Here is a 25,424-nt window from a genome sequence, read left to right on the forward strand (position 1 = left end):
TGGTTTTACTTATCTCTTTCCTGCTACTTTTAGGCTTTGTTATTTTTGGGCCGATTTTCTGTGAGCACTTTGCAGAATTAAGTTATATCCCAGTGTTGTGCTTTACTATTGATCCCATATAGGGGAATCCTGTCCCCAAGGTAACATCTTTTTCTCCTATGTTATCAGTCTCTCCGAAACCTTTTCAGCAGCAAACACAGAATCATGCCCTCCTTTACTCTATTCATAAATGCTGTGCAATTAACTATAATAGAAAAAAGTGTGTTTTTATTTGGTCAGGAGAGGTCTTGCCAATGTTCCGAATAACATTTCATTGTAGACATTCTTAACAGTAATCACGCAAAATGCAGCTTTATTTCCAGTCAACTAAAGCAGCATCATAGTGCAACTCTGAAGTCTGTAATTTGCAGAAATGTACTCAAATGACATCTCCCTCACAATATTACATCACATGGATTCTGTAGTTAATACATTTAAACCTGAATGGTCCCAATATTGATTACAATGCTTGTGATCTCAGTCAAACATTGCCTTTATCACAATTTTTGTGCATAATTCAGATAATTGTAGAACTAATGTGCAACTGTAACTTGTTCGAGACAGACTGAATTTCTTCCCTAATTTTAGCCCTGGTTTAGCTTCAACTAGAGTATTGTCTCCAATTCTAGCCACAGCACTTCTGGAAAGATGTGAAAGCATTTGTTTTGAGTGCAGAAAAGGCCTATGAGAATGGTTCCGGGGATGACGAACTTCAGTGATGATGATAAATTGGAGAAGTTAAGACCGTGCTCCTTTGAGAAAAGAAGGCTGAGTGAGATTTAACAGAACTTTACAAAATCATGGGGAGTCTAAATAGAGTTGGGAGAAACTGTTCAAGAATAAGAATGATTTGGAGATGCCGGTGTTGGACTGGGGTGTACAAAGTTAAAAATCACACAGCACCAAGTTATACCAACAGGTTTAATTGGAAGCACTAGCTTTTGGAGTGTCGCTCCTTGACAACCACCTGATGAAGGAAAGTTAGTGTGCTTCCACTTAAACCCGTTGGACTATAACCTGGTTTTGTGTGATTTTTAACCACGAATAAGAAGGAAGAGATTTCAATTAATTGGTCAAAGTGACATGAGAAGAAATTTATTTCATGCAGAGTGATTGATGTCTGGAATTCACAAGTTCAGACTATGGCGAAGACAGGTTCACTTGAAAGATTCAAGAGGGAATTAGACAGCTAACTGAAAAGGAAAAATGCGCAGAATTACATGGAAAGGCAGGAAAGTCGAATCAAGTGAATTAGTAATTTGCTGCAGACTCATGACTTCTTTCTGTAAATCTTTCTGTAAATCCCAGCAAACTGGGATTTTCTGACTGCTCTAGGCTGTCTAAAATATGGTTAATTTACTAACTCGATGAAATTGGAATATTGGCTAAATAGCATCAGTCCACATCCTGCATTTTTCTCTACTATGTTTCTTCCATGGTCCACTTCCATTGCATTGTACTGTAACAGCATTAGGCCACATGTTCACTGCATTCAGTGCATAGGTACAATAAGTTTTTGTTGTGGTTCTGTTCACCGAACTGCTGAACCACTAATCCAGAATCTGGTTTCCAGCATCTGCAGTCATTGTTTTTACCAATTTGTGTTGCAGATGTTTCATCCCCTGTCTAGGTGACATCCTCAGTGCTTGGGAGCCTCCTGTGAGGCACCTCTGTGATGTTTCACCGGAGGCTCCCAAGCACTGAGGATGTCACCTAGTCAGGGGACGAAACGTCTGTAACACAAATTCCCAGCTCGGCGAACAGAACCACAACAATGAGCACCTGAGCAACAAATCTTCTCACAAACTTTGAACAATAAGAATTTTCCACTTCCATCCAATATGCAGCAAAGTTTAAAATTGGAATGTGTGTAATGCACAGAAACTCATTACTGTTCATTAAAATGTGTATGGAACAAAGGATATGTTTATTTTGATAAATTCAGCTGTTTGCTTTGCACTAATGAATGTGCATTCTATTAGGTTGATCCACCTTCTCCTTAATGTTTCTAGCTCTAACACTAGTTAATGATACAGCTACAAAAACTTCCTCACTATCTCTGAAACAGCATTTTTATTCATTCATGAAATGTAGGTATCCAATGCAAGACATCATTTATTGCTCATCCCTAACTGCCCTCCATGCTGAGCCACCTTCTTCAGTTGCTGGAGGCCTTGTGTTGTAGGTACATCTACAGCATACATAGAAAGGGAGTCCTAGGATTTTGATTCAGTGTCAGTTAAGGAATGGTGATATAGTACCAAGTTGACTTGGAGGGAAACTTCTAGATTGTGATGTTCCCATACATTTGCCACCCTTGACCTTCTATGTAATGCATATTGCATGTTTTGAAGGTCATTGAGTCATGCAGATGTATAGCATGGAAACCCTTCAGTTTAACTCATCCATGTGAACCAGATATTCTAAATAAATCTAATCACAATTGCTAGCATTTGGTCCATGTCCCTCTAAATGCTTCCCATTCATACACCTATCCAGATGCCTTTTAAATGTTGTAATTATACCAGCCTCCACCACTTCCTCTGGCAGCTCATTCTATACACGCACCACCTTCTGCTTGAAAACATTGCCCCTTAGGTCCCTTTTAAATCTTTCCCCTCTTACCTTAAACCAATACCCTCCAACTTTGGACTCCCCTACCCTGGTGAAGACCTTGACCCTTCACACTATCCATGCCCCTCATGATTTTAAAAACCTCTATAAGGTCAGCCCTCATCCTCCGATGCTCCAGGGAAGATAGCACCAGTCTATTCAGCCTCTGCCTATAGCTTAAACCCTCCAACCCCAACAACATCCTCGTAAATCATTTCTGAACCTTTTCAAGTTTCACAACATCTTTCAAATAGCCATGCGACAGAATTGCATGCAGTCTTCCAAAAGTGTTTTGCCTATAGAACCTAACATTCTGGTCCAGATATCAATAACACAAAACAATGTAGATACCATGACACTAAATATGATATATCTTTGTTAAACTACTAGACAACAGTATACACTCACAAAGATATTGATTTCTTATAAACCCACATGTAGGTATCTGGCTCAAGTGATGAATCCCTCAACAGTTTTCTTGGTATGTCGTAGGAGTAAATGACCAAACTGCTCTATCCACTGCAGCAGCAAGTTGTTTTTAAAGTCTGTTTTTAAACCTATTCCTTGCTATCTCTGTGTCATCTATATCAATTAAAGCCTGTTTGAGGCTCATTTAATTGCTTTTTAGGACATCGTTGTCCTGTTCAAAGTTATACTCTCTGGACCCCAGTTTGAACATTATGCTTGAATAAACACAGACTGCTGTCTGAGATTGTTATCTCCAACATTTTTACCAATCTCCAATGCTGAAGTGAAGGAGGTATTTTTACTGTCACACAAACACAGACCACAGTTTTTGCACAGCCCTAACAATTTAAAAATCACACTTTGCAGACTATTTAGTAAACGTGTGTCTTGACCAGTTTTGCCATGTCACCTTCTTGTTCTCAAACCAATGTTGTGGTTATTCTATTATTTCTCCTTCAATGTTCCATTCCATGAGTCAACCTTTACATCTGTGTGTGGCACATTGGTTTACACCTGTTCTATTGGTTAGCTCATAGCTGATTAAAGATCAAAGATTTCAGAGAAGAAAAGGCAACGTTAATGGTTCAATTTAAAAAAAACAAAAGTATTGTTCCAGAGTCAGTGCTAATATCAGAGTAAAGATGGTCAGTGATAGAAAGCAAATAAATGAAAACAAGATTCAGGCACTTAGAGTTGAAAAGTATCAAAATGAGGAAAAATCCGACACCTGAAATTGTTGCACTGTGGCTCAGTGGTCTGCACTGCTGCCTCACAGCACCAGGATCCCAGGTTTAATCCTGGCCTCGGGCGACTGTCTGTGTGGAGTTTGCACATTCTCCCCATGTCTGCGTGGGTTTACTCCGGGTACTCCGGTTTCCTCCCACAGTCCAAAGATGTGCAGGTCAGGTGATTTGGCCATGCTAAATTGCCCGTAGTGTTAGGTACATTAGTGAGAGGGAAATGGGTCTGGGTGGGTTACTCTTCGGAGGGTCGGTGTGGACTTGTTGGGCCAAAGGGCCTGTTTCCACACTGTAGGGAATCTAATCTAATCTAAACTCAATATGGAGTCCAGAAAACTGTAAAGGCCTAATTGTAAAGTGAGGCACTGTTCCTCTGGCTTACTTTGGGCTTCACTGGAACATTGTAGCAGACCTAGGGCAGAAACGTGAGCATTAGAAGAAGCTGGTGTATTGAAATGACAAACAACCAGATAACGATGATTTTGTTTACAAACTGAGCATAAGTGCTTTTCAAAGTCATCACTAGTTGGCATTTGGTCTCCCGGTGAAGAAAGACTGCACAGTGAGCAGTGATACTGCATGCTAAATTGAAAGAAGTTGAAGTAAATTGTTGCTTCACCTTTGACAGTGAAGAGAGAGATAAAAGGACAAGTTTTACTATTTGTGGTTGTGTGACAGGTTCTGTGGGAGGAGTGGAGGTGTTGGGAGTGATGAAGGAATGGACTGTAGTATGGTGGAGTATAAAATTACAAATAAAGTTGTACTATATATTTGTAGAATCCTGATCATACAGTTTGACTTCCATGATATAAGAAGATGGAGAGAATATTTCCAATTGTGAGGGAATCCAAAACTCTGAGACACAAACATAAGGTAGTTATGAACAAATACATTAGAACAATAAGCAACTAAAATGTGAACTTCACTTCCACAGGAAGTGGTTGAGCAACAAATTTAGATGCATTGAGACGATGACTAGATGAGTGTGAGACAGGAAAAGAAAAAAGATTTATGCCAAAGATTGAATTTAGGTAGGTAGAATGGCAGGAACTTAATGCAAAGTACAAGCACCGGCGTGAATTAGTTCAGTAAATAGCCTCGTTCTTTCTTGTCTATTCTAAATAAGTAAAATGGCAATTAATGTGTATCCATAACGTTCTCTTGTATTTGATCCTCTGAGTGTGAACGGAGTTTGGGCAGACTGAGCACTAGATCCAAATGTAATGCAGTCAACACCAATTCTGATTATTCGAGGTTTTCTGCTTATACTTGAGCAGCCTATGAGATTATCATTTTAAGATTCTTAACATGACAATTGAAAACCATTTCTATAATCAAACATTAATAAGGAAAACATTGGTCAGCTTATCGATCCAAAATATAAGTTACAGGTTCAAAGAAAGGAAGATTTACATTTTTTGTTGCCTTTCACGGCCTCCAAACATCCAAAAACACTTACAATCAATCAAATTTCTGTTATAATTTGAAAGTGATACATCCTTGTTAAAATGGTGCTTTGTCTTATAGAAAAACATTATTTGAATTCGTAATTTTATCTGAACTATTAAAGATTGATGCTATTTAGTGCTGTATGGGAAGGGGATAATATGCAAGCTAAGTTAAAGCGCATTATCTTCACATACTTTCTAATGCCCAAAAGGCAATCCTAAAGTTATTAATGAATAAATAAAAAGTTTAAATAGAATCGTCATTGAAATAAAATCAATTTGTTTTGAATTGAATTCTAACAAGAAGTAAAGTCACATTACTCTGATTATAGAGATCATCTAACATGAAATATTGGAGACTTATGGATCTTAACTGTCCATACCTTCCGGTTGCTCTCCCCATGGCATAACTTCAGCCAATCAGAGTTAACTTGCCAACCAATCAATGCCACTTATCTCCTGCAGTATAAATTGTTGTGATCATTTGATATATAGCATTCTTTCACATGTTGGTCCTGATGAATGCAAGACAAAGAGCTTTGGTACATGTCCCTCTTTTCTATGCTATTCTGTGACACACTGAGTGACATTGCCTTCAAATAAAAAACGTTAAGATAAAAACTGAAGAAATAACAAATCACATTCATGAACAACTACAACATATTGGAATTCCATTTCTCTCAGGTTTTATTAAAAATCCTACTGGAACAGAAATCTTATGAGGACCATTGAATTAATCATAGAGTCAAAGAGGTCTATAGCAGAGAAAAGGGGTTGTTTCACTCAGTTGGCTGGTTGGTTGTGTAACACTGCAGATTAATACCCCCAGCATGAGTTCAGTTCCCACACCAACTGAGGTTAGGAAGGAGCAGCACTCCGAAAGTTAGTGCTTTCAATTAAACCTGTTGGACTATAACCTGGTGTTGTGTGATTTTTAACTTTATACACCCCAGTGCAACACCAGCATCTCCAAATCATAACTGAAGTTGCTTCTTCTTCTCAATGTCTCCCTCACCTGAGGTGTTGTTATCTTCAGCCTAAACCACCCTGAGTGTATTACCTCTCTCTAATGAGAAGCTCTGTGGGTTGTAGGATTATGGCATTTTACCGTTGCTACATCAAAGTAAAAGGGAGTAAAAAACACCAGGAAGAAAAAAAAACTTAAATTTTACATCAAAATTCCCAATGTGTGCTCCCAGCTGGTGCAAATCTGCAGTGAAAACACAAAAATGTATAAGATTTATTCAAAACAAGTCACATTAAGTCAAATCTGAAGCAATTCATCAACTTAAAACAAGTTATAATATTAAGACAGCAATTTAGTCATGATGGTGATAAATTCTTCAAAATGCCTGACCAAGATATTAACTTACAGATGGACAGAGGGCACAAAACCTTGAACAGTCTCTGATGTTGTTTGGCTGGAGTTTTTCAAACATGTTTTCAAGTAATTTGACCAGAGGACCAGAGGAATCTAACTGCCTTTCAGCAGTCACCAAATTGTGTTCTAATTATCCTATGTTCAAACTCTGTTTCAGTGTTAACTTACAATTACTTGCCTTTCATTTTATGCAAAATGAAAGACTTAAAGTTTGTTCCTTGCTAAAATGAATTTAGTTATATTGAAAGGGATTGGACTTTATAGTTTGGTTATATTTTGGTAATTTCTGTTTTGAAAACTCTCTGGGTGGTCAGCATTTATCTGTAGTCCTTAATTTCAAAGCAAAATAGCTCAGCTTGGATTGACAGCTAATTTTCATTTCACTTGAAAATTTTCATTCATAACTGTGTGGCCATAAATCTGTATGTAGCACTCTTCAGTGCAGATGCAGTGATTATTTTTATTTGATTGTAATGGTGATCCTGTCTGTGTACTTAAAGCCCATTAATATTCTCAATGAGGATAGAGATTCTTAAAATATAGATTACTGATCAGGCATCGAAATTTTCAATTGCAGTTGGAAAGAAGCCTTTAAAAATGCCTTAGCTGACAGTGCTAGTTTCAGTTCTCAAGGTTGATACATTTTAATTGTTGGAGAAGATAACTTAGTCATTTCATTTGTTTTAGGTAAAACCTAAAGAATGAACTTCAATTCATATAATACCTTACATGCTCTTAAGATACATTGTGGAGACCATAAATTACACTTGAAGGGCAATCACCCTATCCAAATAGAAATCCTGTTCCTTGGATGCTGCCTGACCTTGCTGCGCTTTTCCAGCAACACATTTTCAGCCCTGATCTCCAGCATCTGCAGTCCTCACTTTTTCCCAGAAAAATGCAGCAACCAATTTGCATACACTTGTCCTGCAGAGACCAAATGAGATAAGTGACTAGTTCATGTTTTTATTTAGGCTCAGATGAGTATTGGCCACATCCCGAATCCAGTATTGCTTGGTATCATTCGTGCCATCTTTTAGAGATGCTATCATTAATTTCCAACCAATAGATATTAAGCACTCCATCCACTCTGAAATGCCAGTTTCGATTATAGCACCAGAAAACAACTATATTTTCAGAAAGGTTGGAGGGCCAGATTTCAAGTGACACCAGAATCTGCTGGAATTCTACCCTGGTGTATCTGCTGAGGCGTTGAGGGTGGATGTATAATGAATTTGCCTTCTTCAGAGGTGATATTTCTGAAAGGGGAAGGATTCAAGGACCTCAGTCATCCAACAGCCCATTAATCTCTTTTGTTCACTACGTAAGGAAAATTACACTGAATATAAGCTTATGGGGGGTGGGGGCAGGTAACTGATCTGTATAGGTTCCTAGCATGTGGATCAGAATAAGAACAATTATATAGGTTTCATTTTTGGCCTTGATAAGATAGACTTGGGGACTGCTCCATTCACCTGCCCATTGGAGTGGGCATCAATGGCAGATCACCAGAGGGCAACAAAATCTGTGAAACAAAACAGCTAGGGATGAAGTATCAGCAGATCAAGAGCTAAGAACTTGTATTTCTAACAAAGTGAAAATAAACGAATATGCTCCTTAAGATCTCATGAGACTAACCATAATAACAAGGGTAATCTATCTGTGGTAATCCATTGTAGCTAATGGAAAACTGATCCTTGTTGGGGATGAGCCACTTTTTTCACTCCTTTTGAGTGGATACCCAGGTAAAGAAACTGCTAGTAGCTTAAAAAGGCATTAGTTTATTGATCACTGTTAACTTGATGGGATTCTTTAAATGTGAAACAGGAAAACCTTCCTGTATTAACAAGAGATCATTTTCAATACAAAACTCTATTTCTTGTGGTGGAGAAATTCTGACTGCATCAACAGGGGTTAAACAGCATGCAGCAAGGTCTGGACAATATCCAGCCTTGGCCTGAAAAGTGGCAAATAATATTCATGCCACAAATGCCAGGCAAAAACCACATCTAACAGGGACAATATAAGCATAGTCCCTTAACATTCAGTAGTGTTGCTATCACTAAATTCCCCATTGTCAAAATCCTGGGGGTTGCCATTGATCAGAAATTGAACTGGACTAGATATCTCAATAGTGTGAATAAAAGAGAAGGTCAAGAAGCAAGGGATACTGTGGTGAATAGCTCACCTTTTGATTCCCCAAACCTGTTCACAATCTGCAAGGCACAAGTCAAGAGTGTGATAGAATACTCCCTATTTGCCTGGATAAATGCAGTTCCAACAAGACTCAAGAAGCTTGATACTATTCAGGATAAAGCAGCCTGCTTAATTGGCATCGAATCCACAAGCATCCACTCCCTTCACCATCAACGTTCAGCAGCAGCTGTGTGTCCTATCTACAAGATGCACTGCAGAGATTAACCAAATGTCCTAAGACAGCACCTTCAAAATCCATGACCACTACATTTGAAAGGATAAGGGCAGCAAATACATGGTAACACCCCCAACTGCAGGTTCTCCACCAAGACAGTCACCATCCTGACTTGAAAATATATTACTGCTCCTTCAGTGTTGCTGCTTCAACATCCTGGAATCCCCTCCCTGATGTCTGTTATACCCTCTCCCACTCATCTTTCTAACATATGGAAAGAGCACTGATAAATGCCCGGAGTCTTAGGAATTTCAATTGGAGTAGTCCCACTCTGCCATAGTTTCAGTTATGGAATACGGTTAATAAACTTGCATGCCCTTGTCTTTTAATCATGAAATAGGATTTTTGCCTGCACTTTCTATCTTAGAGCCAGAAGTGTTACTGACTGAGCCAATTTTTATTGCTTTGATATTGTGATTGATTTCTTCCGATCTCTTTGCATGCGGCAGAACTAGCTGCTGTATGATGGATGTATCTGCAAGACAGTTTCAGTGCAGTTAAGTGCTGTCATCAAATTAAATTAGATTGCTTGCATAAAAATCACGTTTGATTTGTTCTCATGAGCATGGATCTGCATGAGTAATCCAAACAAAGAATTGCCAGGAACCAATCCTAATCACTTCCATGTTTTTGTACATTATAGGACTGGACTTCAAAGTAATTTATTGCATGCACTCCTTAGACATTGATGACAGACAGATAAATACATTTTATATGTTTTATATATATATATTAAACGTGTACTTCATTTTACAAAAGTCTTAGTTCAAACATCATTTTGATCAAAGAACTTTTTTCTGGCAAGGTGCTACAGTTAGAGGACATTTACATGTAAATATAACATCCTTTGTTCTAATGGAAGATCACTCATGCTTTGAAAGTATGTTTTATGAATACTGAGAGTCTACTTCGACAAATTATTCTTGTTTGCCAGCATTTTCATGCTGAGAATTAATGCAATAGACACAGGATAATAACTCAACAAAAAAAAGAAAAGTTCGAGTAAAACATGGAAAACACTGTAATCCAATATTTTATGTTTATCCTTGGAAACAATGACAACAGCATTGGGGCAGTAAATGTTTTGTTATCTGTTCCATACGTGATTTCAGTTCTCTTATCTGCAGAGAGAACATTTTATTTACAGCAGCTTTCTTTGTTCTCTTGTGAGTGTGCTTATTCACAAGGTGTAATCAGTTTCAAGCATTGTACTAATGTAGAAAAATAGAGTTTTGAATAGCAAATGCAATGCTACTGAATGCCAAATAACTGTATGAACATCTCATTAATTGAATCATTAAGTTTTCTTTTATTGTGTTAACAGCAGGCATCGATAATGTTCTCTGTTTCTGATACATGTACATGTCAAAATTTTGCATATATCTACAATAGGAAAATAGTAATACAGGAACAGGAGTAGACTATTCAACCTGTAATAAAACAAGAACTACAGATGTTTTAGATCTGAAATAAAAACAAATATTTCTGGAGAAACTCAGCAGGTCTGGCAACATCCATGTAGAGAAAGCAGGGTTAAGTTTTGAGTCCAGTGACCCTTCTTCAGATCATTGAGTTGACTGACCATTTAATGGCTTCACCATTTAATTTGATCCTGGCTTGATCATCCTTTAATCCCCACTATCCCCATAACCCTTTACACCATTAATAAAAAATTATGAACTTCTTTGTTAATGTACTAAAAGATTGAAATACTAAAATCCTCTGAGGTAGCTAGTACATTCCAAAGATTTGCAATCTTCTGAGTAAAATATTTTCTCCACCTCTTGCTCCAAAATAGTAACACCTGAATTTTTCAATTGTGCCCCTGGTTCTAGATTCCCCCATCCATAGAAACACACTAACTGCAACTACCTTCTCTGTCCCCATATGTATTGCGTAGTTTATAATGAGATCATCCCTCATTTTTCAATTCTCTAGAAAACACAAACCCAATTGGTTTAATCTTTCTTCACAGGACAGTCCCACCATCCTGGGAACTAGATAGGTGAATCTTTGCAGCACGCTATCTATGGCATTAATATTGTTTCCTGAGATAGACAAAAACTGCATATGGTACTCCAAGTGAAGTTTAACTAAGTTTCTATCCAACTGAACAGAACCAAAGAACTATAGATCTAAAACAAAAATCCTGGAAAGACTAAGTAGATCTGACAGCATCAGTGAAGAGAAAGCAGAGTTAACATTTCAAGTCCACTGACCTTTCCTCAAAACTGATAGTAGCTAGGAAAAGGTGGGTATATATGCTAAAGACTGAAGGTAGATGAAGAGAAAGGATCAGTGGAGAACAACAGTTACACAGACACAGGAATAGGTAGTAGTATGCCAGGGAGAAAGAACAGCTGACAATCAGGACCAGAAATAGATGAAAACCGGTTGGCTGGGACAAATAGTGTGCCCTCATTCCTGAAGAAGGGCTCACTTTCCTCATTCCTGAAGAAGGGCTCATACCTGAAGCGTCAAATCTCCTGCTCTTTGGATGCTGCCTGACCTGCTGCGCTTTTCCAGCAATACTTTTTCGGCTCTGATCTCCAGCATCTGCAGTCCTCACTTTCTCCTGGGACAAATAGTGTGTCCGTGATTTCACAAAAACTGCAGTAAGTACTCTCCGCTTGTCATTCTTTACCTCAGAAAATCATTTGTTCACTTTGTAAGGGCCTTGTCTTTCTATTTTGTGTTTTGAAAACTGAGGACTGAAATGAGAAAGATCTGTATTGAAATCAATTTGGAATGGTGTCTGCCATTGAAAACCCGATAACCTGACACCTATTGCAGGCATCATGTAAATAACTGTTTGAACCAGCAGTAACTGGAGTTTAAGTTGCCAATGATTTGGAGCAGAATGGGGTGTATTGATGCAGCTACTGCTGGCAATATGAAGTTGATTATTCAATGGACTAGTGACCAGTTACAAATGACAGAGGCATTTTGCCTGCCTACACCTATTTAATCCTTAGGTAAATGAACAACTCAGAGCAGAGAATAAATTACAGAGAGAGAGAGAGAAGTATTCAGTGCTTCATGGCTCAGGAGCTGTCCTTCTGTTCTCTGCAGTCAAAATACCATTTCATATTGCTATTTTTTCTTTCACCAATTTAATTGTAGGTCTATATCAGTGATAATAACATAGGTAAATGAGAGGTATGGTCCTGCATTCAGAATTTAGGAAGCCAGAAAGAAAATTTGCAAACGGAACCTCAAAATTGTTAATTTCTGAAATGCTTTTGTTGTTACATATAAGTCAATATAGAAATAAAAGGGTAGAATTTAGGAAGCCATGAATGCATGGCTTGTTGAGATCATTTAGCTTTTTTTAACATTGGACTAGTGCTGGGAAATAAGTACATGTCAGAGCATTTACAACTAAACAGTTCCAGGAGCAGTTTCCTTACAAGATGATTTGATAGAGCAATTAGGAAGGATTTAAACGAATTTGACAAGGGAGTGGAAACCCGGAGACAATACTGGAGAGGAGTGCCAAAATGTGTGCAATACATACATAGAAAAGCAAATAATACTCGGATAAGAAATAGTAGGCTATTAGATCGAATAAAAAAGAGAATAATAAACTTGCAATTCAGATTACTGAGCATGTATGTGAATATGTGGAGGATGGTAAATAAGATTATTGAGATGCAGACACAGGTGGCGAAATGGAAATATGAAGTAGTGTTAATGGAGCCCTGACTCAGAGAGGAGCAGGATTAGACATTAAATCTTTTTGAGTACAAGGTGTTCAGGAAAGATGGGAAAGGAAGAAAAGGAGGAGGGGTGATGGAGATTAAGGAGAGTATTGTAGTTCCGGAGAGAGAACATGTCCCAGAGGGGTCAAGAACATAATCTCATTGGCTATAGCTAAAAAACAAAAAGGTGCAATTGCATTGTTTGTATAATTTGGAATTCCTGTCCTGGGGAGTCTTGGAAACCTCTCATCAGCCAGATGTGCCCATGTCTAGGAAGCATTACGGGATGCAGACATCTGAGCTCTGGGATTCAAAAATTCCAACAAACCTGGTTTATGAGAAAGAGATGAATCAAGTAAAACATGTGACAATGATTGTTGTATCATAAGGGTTCCAATGATGGTAGGTCAATCCTGAGCAACAATACTCAACTGGAAAATAGAGGACTACCATGGAGCAAGAAGAGAGCTGGACTGGATGGACTGGTAACAAAAGTTAATGTGGAATGAACTCTCACTGAACAATGGATGCCTTCAAATCAATGGTTTAGGTACACTCAATGTACATTCCTTCAAAAGAGAAATGTATCATAAATCCAGAGCTTCCTGGAAGTCAAAGGAATTATAAATTAAATTAAGATATCAGGCAGTAAATACAGTTGAAAACCAAGCAGAATGCATGAAGTTCAGAGGGGATGCCAAAAATGGAAGTGTAATGTGATGTAGTACTACCAACTAACATAAAGGATAATTCTTTATAAGCATACCATTATTAAAAGATAAAAACCGGAGGAGTTAGACTAATTAGGAACCAAAGAGGGAATGTACACATGCAAGCAAAAAGCATGGTTGAGGTGTAAAATGAATAATTTGCATTTGTCTTTACTGGAGGTTGGCTAATGTGGTACCACTATTTAAGAAAGGTGGTAAGGAAAAGCCAGGGATCTATAGACCGGTGAGCCTGACGTCGGTGGCGGGCAAGCTGTTGGAATGAATTGTGAGGGACAGGATTTATATGTATTTGGAAAGGCAAGGACTGATTATGGATAGTTAGCATGGCTTTGGGTGTGGAAAATCATAAGCCTGAAGAAGGGCTTATGCCCAAAACGTCGAATCTCCTGTTCCTTGGATGCTGCTTGACCTGCTGCGCTTTACCAGCAACACAGTTTCAGTGTGGAAACTCATGTCTCACAAACTTGATTGAGTTTTCTGAAGAAGTAACAAAGAGGATTGATAAGGGCAGAGCGGTGAACGTGATCTATATGAACTTCAGCAAAGCGTTCAACAATGATCCCCATGGGAGACTGGGGATCTTAACAAATGCATGCTGACTCTTCCAAATTAACCCACATATTTCCAGGTGATGATTAATTCCAGCCCAAACAACTGCCAACAAATGTTTCCCCCAAATTGAAATTAAACTGCCTGGTTCGTAATTGCTGGGTTGATGTTACAAACATTTTTTTGAAGAAGGGTTAAATGCTTGCAATTCTCCAATCAACCAATAGTACCTATGAATCCAGAAAAAAATAAAATAGATTCATAACAGTCATAGAGATCTTATGGAATACAGGGAGAACTAGCCAGTTGGATACAAAACTGGCTCAAAGGTGGAAAACAGAGGTGGTGGTGGAGGGTTGCTTTTCAGACCGGAGGCCTATGACCACAAGGATCAGTGCTGGGTCCACAACTTTTTGTCATTTACATAAATGATTTGGATGTGAGCATAAGAGTTTTAGCTAGTACGTTTGCAGATGACATCAAAATTGGCGGTGTAGTGGATAGTGGATACCTCAGATTACAACTAGATCTTGATCAGATGGGCCAATGGGCTGAGGAGTGGAAATGGAGTTTAATTTAAATAAATGGGAGGTGCTGCATTTTGGAAAAGCAAATGATAGCAGGACTCATACAGTTAATGGTAAGGTCGTAGGGACTTTGCTGGACAAAGAGATCTTGGAATGCAGGTTCATAGCTCCTTGAAAATAGAGTTGCAAGTAGATAGGATCGTGAAGAAGGCGTTTGGAATGCGTTACTTTATTGGGCAGTGAGTAGATAGTAGGAGTTGGGAGGTCATGTTGCGGCTGTACAGGACATTGATTAGGCCACTTTTGGAATATTATGTGCAATTCTAGTCTCCTTCTTATTAGAAGGATGTTATGAAACCTGAAACGTTTCAGAAAAAATTTACAAGGATGTTGCCAGGGTTGGAGGATTTGAGCTGCAGGGAAAGGTTGAATAGGCTGGGGAGTCAGAAGCTGAGGGGTAACCTTATAGGGGTTTACAAATACTGAGGGGCATGGATAGGATAAATAGACAAAGTCTCTTTCCTGGGTTGGGGGAGTCCAGAACTAGAGGGCATAGGTTTAGGGTGAGAGGGGAAAGATATAAAAGTTACCTAAGGGCAACTTTTTCACGCAGAGAGTGGTACATGTATGGAATGAGCTGCCAGAGGAAGTGGTGGAGGCTAGTACAATTACAACACTTAAAAGGCATCTGGATGGGTACATGACTAGGAAGGGTTTGGAGGGATATGGGCCAGCTGCTGGCAAATGGGACTAGATTAGGTTAGGATATCTCATCAGCGTAGACGAGTTGGACTGAATGGTCTGTTTCCATGCTATACATCCCTATGACTGTTATGACTCTATTTTATTTTTTCCTGGATTCATAGGTGTCGTTGGAGAATTGTGAGCATTTAACCCTTGTTCAAAAAGTGGTTGTAAAGATTAACCCAGCAATTACAAACCAGGCAGTTTAATTCCAGTTTGGGGGAAACATTTGTTGTCAATTGTTTGGGCTGGAAGTAAGCGTCACCTGGAAATATGTGGGTTGATTTGGAAGAGTCAGCATGCATTTGTTCAGGGAAGATCACGCCTATCCAATTTGCAGGAGTGTTTTTGAAGAGGTCACAGAGTAGATTGATGGAGGAAAGATGATTGATGTCATGTACACAGTCTTCCAAAGGTGTTCAATGCAGTGCCATATAGCAGACTTGTGAGGAACATTATATGTCATGGAATAAAACGGATAGTTACAACATGGATACTAAATAGGCTAAGTTATAGGAAACAAAGAGGAATGGTCAATTGGCACTTTTCAGAGTGGAGTGGAGTTCTCCAGCGATTGGTTTAAGGATCTTTGCTTTTATGTATATCTTGGTGTTCACGGGACAATTTTGATGTTTGCAATGACACCAAACCTTGGAGGGTTGTAAAGTGCCGAGGACATTTTCGAATTTCAAAGGGCATTGATGGAATGGTGGATTGGGCAGATTGGTGCAGGTGAAGTTCAGTGCATTGAAGTGAGAGGTGATACAGTTCAGTGCAAAGAACGCAGAGAGACTGTATAAAATAAAGGGTACTATTCTAAAAATGGTTCAGGCGACGTGACAGCATTGAGGCATTGTCACTCAGCTAATAATCCAGAGATCCAAGGGATGTACTGTGGATCCAAATTCAAATCCCACTCTAGCAGATGGTGGAATTTGAATTTGATAAGATCTTCTGTCTCTTAATGGTGATCGTTAAGTCATTATCAATTGTTGTAACACATATCCATTTCACTAATGACCTTTAGGGAAGAAAAACTGCCATTCTACATTTGAAATGATCCTGTTTTACTTTGATGTTAGAAAAGCTTTTAGAAATCTTAAGTGGAATTTTCCCCAAACATTGAACAAAGTAGGAAAGTTGGCAAAATCATATGAGATCAGAAGTGAGGAGTTCTTGACTTCAAGAGCAAAATATTGTTCAACCAAGTATTGAATGGCAAAATGAAATTCTCACTAGTGAGCATCAAAATGTCAATTTTCATGCATTAACATCCTCATTATTATGTCTTGTCACCTAATGGATATGCAGTTTCCCATTCTCCTACTCATCGGATAGAAACCAGATGGACGACAATTCTTGACGTGGAAAGTCAGAACACTAACCTGTGATTCCAGTTCATCTGCCCCTCTGGATTTCAAGCATTCATCAGCATCTTACATCACACTCTATCCCATGCAGCAGAACCTCTAGGTTCTTGTCAACACATGAGGGTGTCAATTACTCACTGTCCAACATGTCCAGGAGAAGGGAAACAAACTGTGCAGGGCAGCTGTGGACAGCCATCATATGACGAAGTACTCATTTGGGCTTTAAAGATGGTGCCACCACTCAGAATACTAGCAGTTCCTGGCTGCGGCCAATACTTCCGTTCAATTTCAATTGAGAAGGCCCTCTCGTCCTAGACTCTCAGATGGGGAAAACAACCTCTCCACATTTTCCCTGTCAAGTTCCCTGAGAAACGTGTATGTTTCGATAAGATCACTTCTAATTTGCCTGAACCTCAATGAGGACCAAACAGGCCTAACGTATTCAACCTCTCCTTCTAAAACAGTCTATCCAAGGATACCATTCTGGGAATAATAATTTTTACTTCTTTTATTCAAATGCAAAGCATCTCCATATACTTGACCTCCAACTGCTTCAAGCACAATTTCCTTATTTTATAAATGAGAAGGCTAATTATTTGAGAACTGTCTGTTTTCAGCTGGCAAGACCTCAAGTCAGGTTCTGAGTGCTCTTTGGGAATGTTCTAATCAAGATATTTGATGCTAGAAAGGATTAGTTATGATATATTGTAGCACCTCTGTGTTTTAGCAGATGAAGACTGAAAAACAGACAGCTTCTAGCTTTCTGAATGGACTCTGGTGTCTGGAGTGGTTTGACTCTGGAGTGGTTTGCTTTCCAATGAAATAGTAGGATGGTTGTCACCGATGTACACTAACCAGTCATACAGCCTGGCTCACCCATAACAGATGCTTCAATCCTAAGGATTTGGGGAAAGGTCTTTCATTCTTCCATTTCATCCTTCCATTTAGACCATTCATCCAGGCCCATTGATTTGGCCTCCACTATGCTGCATTTAATGTTGCCATGTTTTTGTACATTTAACTAAAGTATAAATAATTTGCAATGTTTCCTCTTATACGTGGATTTATTTTATTGTTTTCTTTCCCTACAGGTATATTGCAACTGGCCAGATCATTTAATGTTGATGTGAAAAATCCTTTGGTATTTACTGGTTCCCAAGACGATATGTTTGGATATACTGTTAAGCAGTTTGAAAACGATGAAGGGAAATGGTAAGCAATGCTTGCTTTTTAACAGTTTTAGAATCTGTTCTACTTTTGAAAAAATAGAGGTTCTAAACATTGGCACTGTTTGAAGTAATGGGGAGATAGGCACAATAACATGCGTTTAACCAGCAGCACCCACCTGCAGTGGCATTGTGTAGGTATACTGACCTGCCTGGATATCGTGGTCATCTCTTTCACATAACTTTCTGGTGCTTTAAGTATTTCATGACACTCCAGGAGTCACTGAGCAAGATACCAGTATCCATATGCACGATATAAGGAATTCATTCATGAGTCATTTCAGTGCATCAGACACCCACCATTGGATTACTAGTCTAAAGTATATTAAAACGGCAATGTGTTGCATCTTTCAAAAATTATTCTTTCACATAACATAGAAGTCACTGTCTGGATGATAATTTGTTGCCCATCACTAATTACCTTTGAGAAATTGGCATTGAGAGACCCTCTGAACTGCTGCTGTCTATTGGGTGCGAGGTAAACCCAATGCTGTCAGAAAGGGACTACTGCAATATTGATCCAGTCACAAGAACAACAATAAAATTCCAAGTTACGGGAGTGTGCACTTTGAAGAGAAACTTGAAGCTGGTGATGTTCTCATACATTTGCGGCCCTTGTCTTTTTACTGCATAGACTGAATTATTTGCAATGCATATTTTTCATGTTGTCTCATAAAACCGATGGTTTGAAATATTGTAGTACTGTACCAAAAAATTGCACATTTAATGACTGCAAGCGCTTTCTTCCCCTCTGTGGTGTCAGTTATTTTGTTTTATTCCTGCCTATATGAAAGAAAACATCTGTCAGATACTGTTGATGCGTAATTAATACGTCCTGTTGTTTTGTCTCTGATCCACAGATAATCAAACAAGACTTAAATTTTAATTAATACCTCTTTAAAATACATAGCAAACTTGGCATGTTAAGAAGAAAACACGTGGAAGAAATAATTACTTACCACCCCCATCCTATGCTGTAATTATTACATAACCCAATGAGCAGTCTGCATTTTTATTTGATTTTTCATTCTTTCATTAAAGCTTAAGGCTTGTTGTGCAAAATAACATTCAATGTCTATAAGATACTCCCCACAAAAGCAGCACTTTATACAAAGATAGACTACAAATTTGAGAGAAGGGACAGGGTGTGGGAGTTGCTAAGAAGATACAAAGGAGGAAACAAAATCGGAGTCAGGTTTTAAAATAAAGCTATTGATAAGGCAATCGCTGCTCACCATTATTGCTACTTAAATTGAACTGTATAATCAAACATCTACACATGTGCAATTAAATGTGGGAGAGAAACATAGGGTGCCGTAGAAGACAGTATTGCGATCTACACCAATAGTCCTAATACTGAAATGAATCAAACAGCACAGCTCTGTGGCAATTGCTTATTTATATTGAGTTAAAAATGCCTGGTAAAGTTAAAGATGGTCCATTCAGAACAAAATGTGTATTTAATGGTGTGTTAAAAGATGACAACTGCTGAGCAACTTCTCTATTCTGGAAATTAACTTGACAAATATGATGCATCATTTCCTCAGAAGAATGTGGGTGTTGAAAATTTAAAATATTCCTATTTTTCTGTACATCTCTTCTTTCCTTAATCCCACCTGAATTTCCCAATCTTTATTTCACAACCTTAATTTATTTTAGCCGATTTATGCATTCTACTTTATCCTTACTGGTTTGATTTGATTTGATTTCAGACATGGAGATACAGTGATATATGTTGTTTTGTGTGCTATGCAGGCAGATTGTACCATATAAAGTGCATCAGGGTAGCAGAACAGAGTGCAGAATGTAGTGTTACAGCTGCAGATAAGGTGCAGAGGGAGTTAATGGAAGCAACAGGGTCTTTTGTCTGTTGACAGGACAGTCAGTGAAAGGCCAACATCACCTCCTTATGGAAGGCTTACCATAGGAAACATCACTCAGGCTCTTAAACAGCTAGCAACAGGGCTTTAGCTGCTCCCATGCAGAAGGTCTGGTGCTGTTCTGGTTACACACTATAGGAATGAGATGGAGGCTTTGTTAAAAATCACACAACACCAGGTTATAATCCAACAGGTTTATTTGGAAATACTAGCTTTCGGAGCGCTGCTCCTTCATCAGCTGTGGAGCAGGACTGTAAGACACCGAATTTATAGTAAAAGATTACAGTGTCATGCAACTGAAATGATATATTGAACAAACCTAGTTTGCTGTTAAGTCTTACATCTTTTAGAATGGGTTGCAAGTTGCATTAATATGTATTAATATGTATTAATGAGAATTGTGTGCAGTTCTGGTCTCCAACTTTGAGGAAGGACATTCTGGCTGTTGAGGGAGTGCAGCGTAGGTTCACGAGGTCAATTCCTGGAATGGTGGGACTACCTTACATTGAAAGACTGGAGCAACTGGGCTTGTATACCCTTGAGTTTAGAAGACAGAGGGGATCTGATTGAGACATATAAGATTATTAAAGGATTGGACATTCTGGCGGCAGGAAACATGTTTCTGCTGATGGGTGAGTGCTGAACCAGAGGACACAGCTTAAAAATACGGGGTAGACCATTTAGGATAGAGATGAGGAGAAACTTCTTCACCCAGAGAGTGGTGGCTGTGTGGAATGCTCTGCCCCAGAGAGCAGTGGAGGCCCAGTCTCTGGATTCACTTAAGAAAGAGTTGGATAGAGCTCTCAAGGACATGGAATCAAAGCTTATGGAGATAAGGCAGGAACAGGATACTGATTAAGGATGATCAGCCATGATCATATTGAATGGTGGTGCAGGCTTGAAGGGCAGAATGGCCTACTCCTGCACCTATTGTCTATTGTCTATTGTATATGTCAGAACTTATTTTAAGACACATTCACAAGATAACTTTAGGTTTCATAAAATAAAGTGACATCTCAGCTCAGACAATGCATTAAAGGTGTGAGGTTACAGTCCGTCTGTATCCCAGTCTTGAGTCAGGCTGGTCCTATTTCCAAAATATAATTTACAAAATATTACATATATTGACTGCCTGCATTGCCTGCCTGCAGAATGCGCACTTTTTAAGAAAAATGGAATGTTTCTGCAAATATAATTCTGTAAATGCAAATTCACCCCACAGATTTACATGTGTGTGTATGCATGAGAGAGAGTGTGAGTGTGTGCATGGGAGTGTGAGTGCGAATGAGAGAGTGTGTGTTCGCTTGTCTGCATGCTTAGTGAAGTGTGTGTTTGAGTGTGATGGAATATAAGCCTGTGAGAAGGTGTATGCGTGCCTGTGAGTGTGGGCGGTGTATGTGTGTATGTATATGAGACAGAGTATGTGTATGAGAGAGGTCCTGCATGAGTATGTGTGTTTATTGTAGTGTGGCATGAACCCAAGGTCCCAGTTGAGGCCATCCCCATGGGTACCAAACTAGGCTATTAGCCTCTGCTCAGGCACTCTGTGTTATTGCGTATCCCAGAGTCTGCCTTGGAGGATGGTCACCCGAAGATCTGAAGCCGAATGTCCCTGACTATTGAAATGTTCCCTGACTGGGAGGGAACAATCTTGTCTAGCGATTGTTTGATGTGTCCATTCATCCGTATTCATAGCGTCTCACCAATGTGCCATGCCTTGGGGCATCCTTGCCTATAACGTATGAGATAAACAACGCTGGCCGAGTCATATGAATACCTGTTGCATACACGGTGGGTGGTGTTCCCACAGGTAATGATTGTATCCATGTCAACACTCTGACATGTCTTGCAGTGGTTGCCATGACAGGGTTGTACAGTGTTGTGGTCAATGTTGCCCTGAAGGCTGCGCAGTTTGCTGCGAACAATCGTCTGTTTAAAGTTTGGTGGTTATTTAAAATCAAGAAATGGAGGCACAGGGAAGGTCATGGTGGCTTTGGACAGGGTGCAAACAAGGTTCACTAGATTGGCACCTGGATTGGAGAGTATTAGCCAGAAGAAGAGGTTGGACAAACTTGGATTGTTTGCATTAGAGCGAAGGAGGCTGAGGGGTGACTTGATAGAAATATGTAAAGTTGTGGGAGGTCTGGTTGTGTGGGGATAGTTGGTGTCTTTTTCCCAAGGTAGAAATGTCAAATACTATGGGCATAGGTTTAAGGTGAGAGTGGAAAAGTTTAAAGATGATGTGCGAGACAATTTGTTTTACATAATGGGTGGTAGGTACCCGGAATGTGCAACCAAGGAAAGCTTGATTTGATTTATTATTGTCAAATGTACCTAGGTACAGTGAAAAGCTTTGTTTTACGTACAGTGCAGGCAGATCATACCATACAAAGTACGTTAGAGTAATCGAACAGAGCGAGGAATACAATACTACAACAGCAAAGAAAGTGCACAAAGAGCAAGATTAATATGAAATCTGAAATCTGAGAGGTTCATTCAGAAGTCTAATAATGACGGGGAAGAAGCTGTTCTTGAATCTTTTGGTACGTGTGTTTAAGCTATTGTATCTTCTGCCTTATGGAAGAAGTTGGAAGAGATTATAACCTCTCTTTGAAGGGAGGGGTCTTTGAGTATGTTGACTGCTTTCCCAAGGCAATGAGAAGTGTAGATGGAGTCAATGGATAGAAGGTTGGCTTGCATGATGGACTGAGCTGTGCTTACAACTCTCTGTCGCTTCTTATGGTCCTGGGCAGAGCAGTTGCCCATACTAGGGCATGATGCATCCAGATAGTAGGGTTCCTATGGAGCATCACACCTTAATATTGCAAATGCCAAGGTAGTAGTGGCTATTGGTTGTTATGTAAAACTGTCCATGTTCCCATTCCATCTGACTAAATGCCCTTGTCACCAAACTCGCCAGTAGAGGTCATTGAATTACCCTGTGCGCATCATTGGAGAGCCTTATTTGTTGTATTATCAAACATGACAATTCCAAAAGATGCCATTGTGGATTAGACACTGAATTAAAATAAGCCTATACTCCAAAATCAGCAAAATAACTTGGACACCTGTCATTGAGGTGAATAATGTGTGCAGGTTCTTCATTGCTGACTGAAAACCGGTCCTGTGGAGATTTTAGAAGCATTGAAGGAATCAGTAAAGTAGGGAAATTTTGTGTGAAAGTTTTGGGGACAAGAATACAGCTGTTAAAGGATGGAAAATGGAAAAAAAAGTGGTGAAGACATCATATTTCTGTGTGGTATTGAGGCCCCCCTGAAAAACTGGAGTCAATGGGTATCGGGGGAAAATTCTACACTGGGTGGAATCATACTTGGCACATGGGAAGCTGCTTGTGGTTGTTGGAGGTCAATCATCACAGCTCCATTACATGTCTTGCAGGAATTCCTTGGGTCAGTGTCTTAGGGCCAATGCCCTTCAGCTGCTTCATCAGTGACCCTCCCTCCATCATTAGGTCAGAAGTGAGGATATTCGCTGATGATTGGACAATGTTACGCATCGTTCACGACTCCTCACATACTGAAGTAGTCCATGTTCAAATGTTGCAAACCTGGGCAATATACAGGCTTGGGCTGACAAGTGGCATATGGCATTCATGTTACACAAATGCCAGGCAATGACTATCTCCAATGAGGGGAACCTACTCATCATCCCTTGACATTCAATAGTGTTACTATCACTGAATGCCCTACTGTCAATATCCTGTGGGTCACAATTGATCAAAAACTCAACTGGATTTGGCATATAAGCACAATGGCTACAAGAGCAGGTCAGAGGCTAGGAATACTGCAGTGAGTAACTCATCTCCCGACTCCCCAAAACCAGTCCATCATCTACAAGGCACAAGTCAGGAGTGCGATTGAGTACTCCCCACTTGCCTGGATGGGTGCAACTCCAACAATACTCAAGAAGCTTGACACCATCCATGACAAACCAGCCTGTTTAATTTGAACCACATCCACTTCCTACATTATTGATGCTCAGTAGCAGCAATGTCTACTATCTGCAAGATACACTGCAGAAAGTCATCAAGACTCCTCAGACGCCACCTCCCAAACCTGCAATGACTACCATCTAGAAGTGCACAGCTAACAAATACATGGAAACATGCACCATGCACCATCCAGACTTTGAATTATATTGCTGTTCCTTCAGTGTTGCTGCGTCAAAAGCCTTGAATTCCCTCCCTAATGGCATTGTGGATCTACCTACAAAACATGGACTGCTGTAATTTAAGAAGGCAGCTCACCACTACCTTCTCAAGGAGAATGTGGTATGAGCAACAAATGCTGGACCAGCCAGTGATTCCCACGTTTCATGAATGGATTAATAAAAGCTTCTGCACAAAAAGGTTGTGAACAAGGTATTGTGAACAAGCTGCAATACTGCAGTTCATTAAGCTGATGTCCAAGATGCACAGGACTTATGAAATAGTCCTGAAATGTAAAATTGCATGATTGTTTTAATTAGTTCAACTACAAGTCATAATGCAAAAATCACCATTGTATTTAATTATTGAGCAAATTAGTGTCCTCAAATGAGATTCAAGTGGCCTTCATTCTGACAGTGGTCTTTTTGGATCGAAACAACTTTCAAACATATCTGTTCCATTTTCTGATGACTTCATCCATTGCCACATTTTATAGCATGAGAGTAACGCATTAATTTTGGAAGCTCAAAGTATCTGGTGCTCCAATACAGTCCCCTGGTCCTCAGTGAAGTTGTTTACTATTAGCTAAGATTGCACTCTTTAATGTTTCTTCAGTGGGGATATTGTTAATACGTTTCCATGCAAAAAAAAAATGCATTGTGCCTATAATGTGTCAAATGTCATCTATTTGTTCATTGTAGCTCTTTGTGCTGGGGATTTTCCCGGGACCGAAAAGCTAATGCCACTGGGCGCCTTTTTTTTAATGAAATGAAAGAATGCAGTACTTCTGGCAGGAGATTCTGATTAGTGCTTCTCCAGAGATACAGAACTGTCCTCTGGTAGGACCATTTTAGTGTAGAACAGTCAGGATAGGCAAATTGTGCCACCATTTTTCACATCAGTTAGCTGCCATATTCTGTACCATTCTGGAAGTGAGGAGGGGCGTAGGTTCCAGGAGGTGGGAAATGTCTTTGCAGAGCAGGGGTGAGGAAGTGGGTGGTGTCGCGTCAGGGTCTGGGGGCTGCTTTTGGAACACTGCACGCAGTTTGGGTCTCTTGAAACTTGAAAGGGTTCAGCAAAGATTTACAAGGACTTTGCAGGATTGGAGGGTTTGACCTGTAGGGAGAGGTTGAATAGGCTGGGGCTATTTTGCTTGCATTAGCTGAGTCTGAGGGGTGACCTTATACAGGTTTATAAAAATACCTGAACCATCCTCCAGTTACTTCATACAATGTCACATTTTATCGCAAAAGAGTAATAGATAACAAAGCATCTGCGCCCAATACAATCCCAATCCTCAGTGAATTTGTTTATTTTTTTTTACTATTAGTTGAGATTGTATGCTGAAACCTTTCCTCAGTGGGGACATCATTAATACATCTCCATTCAAAAAATCGTATCTGTTCTT

The 25,424-nt window shown here is 39.4% G+C and overlaps 1 protein-coding gene across 1 annotated transcript in view; it reads left to right on the top strand.

Annotated features, from left to right (window-relative positions):
* The window catches only part of itga1 (integrin, alpha 1), a 216,134-nt gene that overhangs the window by 6,398 nt on the left and 184,312 nt on the right, over nucleotides 1-25,424 (top strand). The window contains exon 2 of the mRNA XM_060822674.1: nucleotides 17,834-17,954. Within this exon, the coding sequence (XP_060678657.1) occupies nucleotides 17,834-17,954 (121 nt within the window). The remainder of the gene's footprint in view (nucleotides 1-17,833; nucleotides 17,955-25,424) is intronic.

The sequence above is a fragment of the Hemiscyllium ocellatum genome, chromosome 1, assembly GCF_020745735.1.
Source record: "Hemiscyllium ocellatum isolate sHemOce1 chromosome 1, sHemOce1.pat.X.cur, whole genome shotgun sequence".
In the NCBI taxonomy this organism is placed as follows: domain Eukaryota; kingdom Metazoa; phylum Chordata; class Chondrichthyes; order Orectolobiformes; family Hemiscylliidae; genus Hemiscyllium; species Hemiscyllium ocellatum.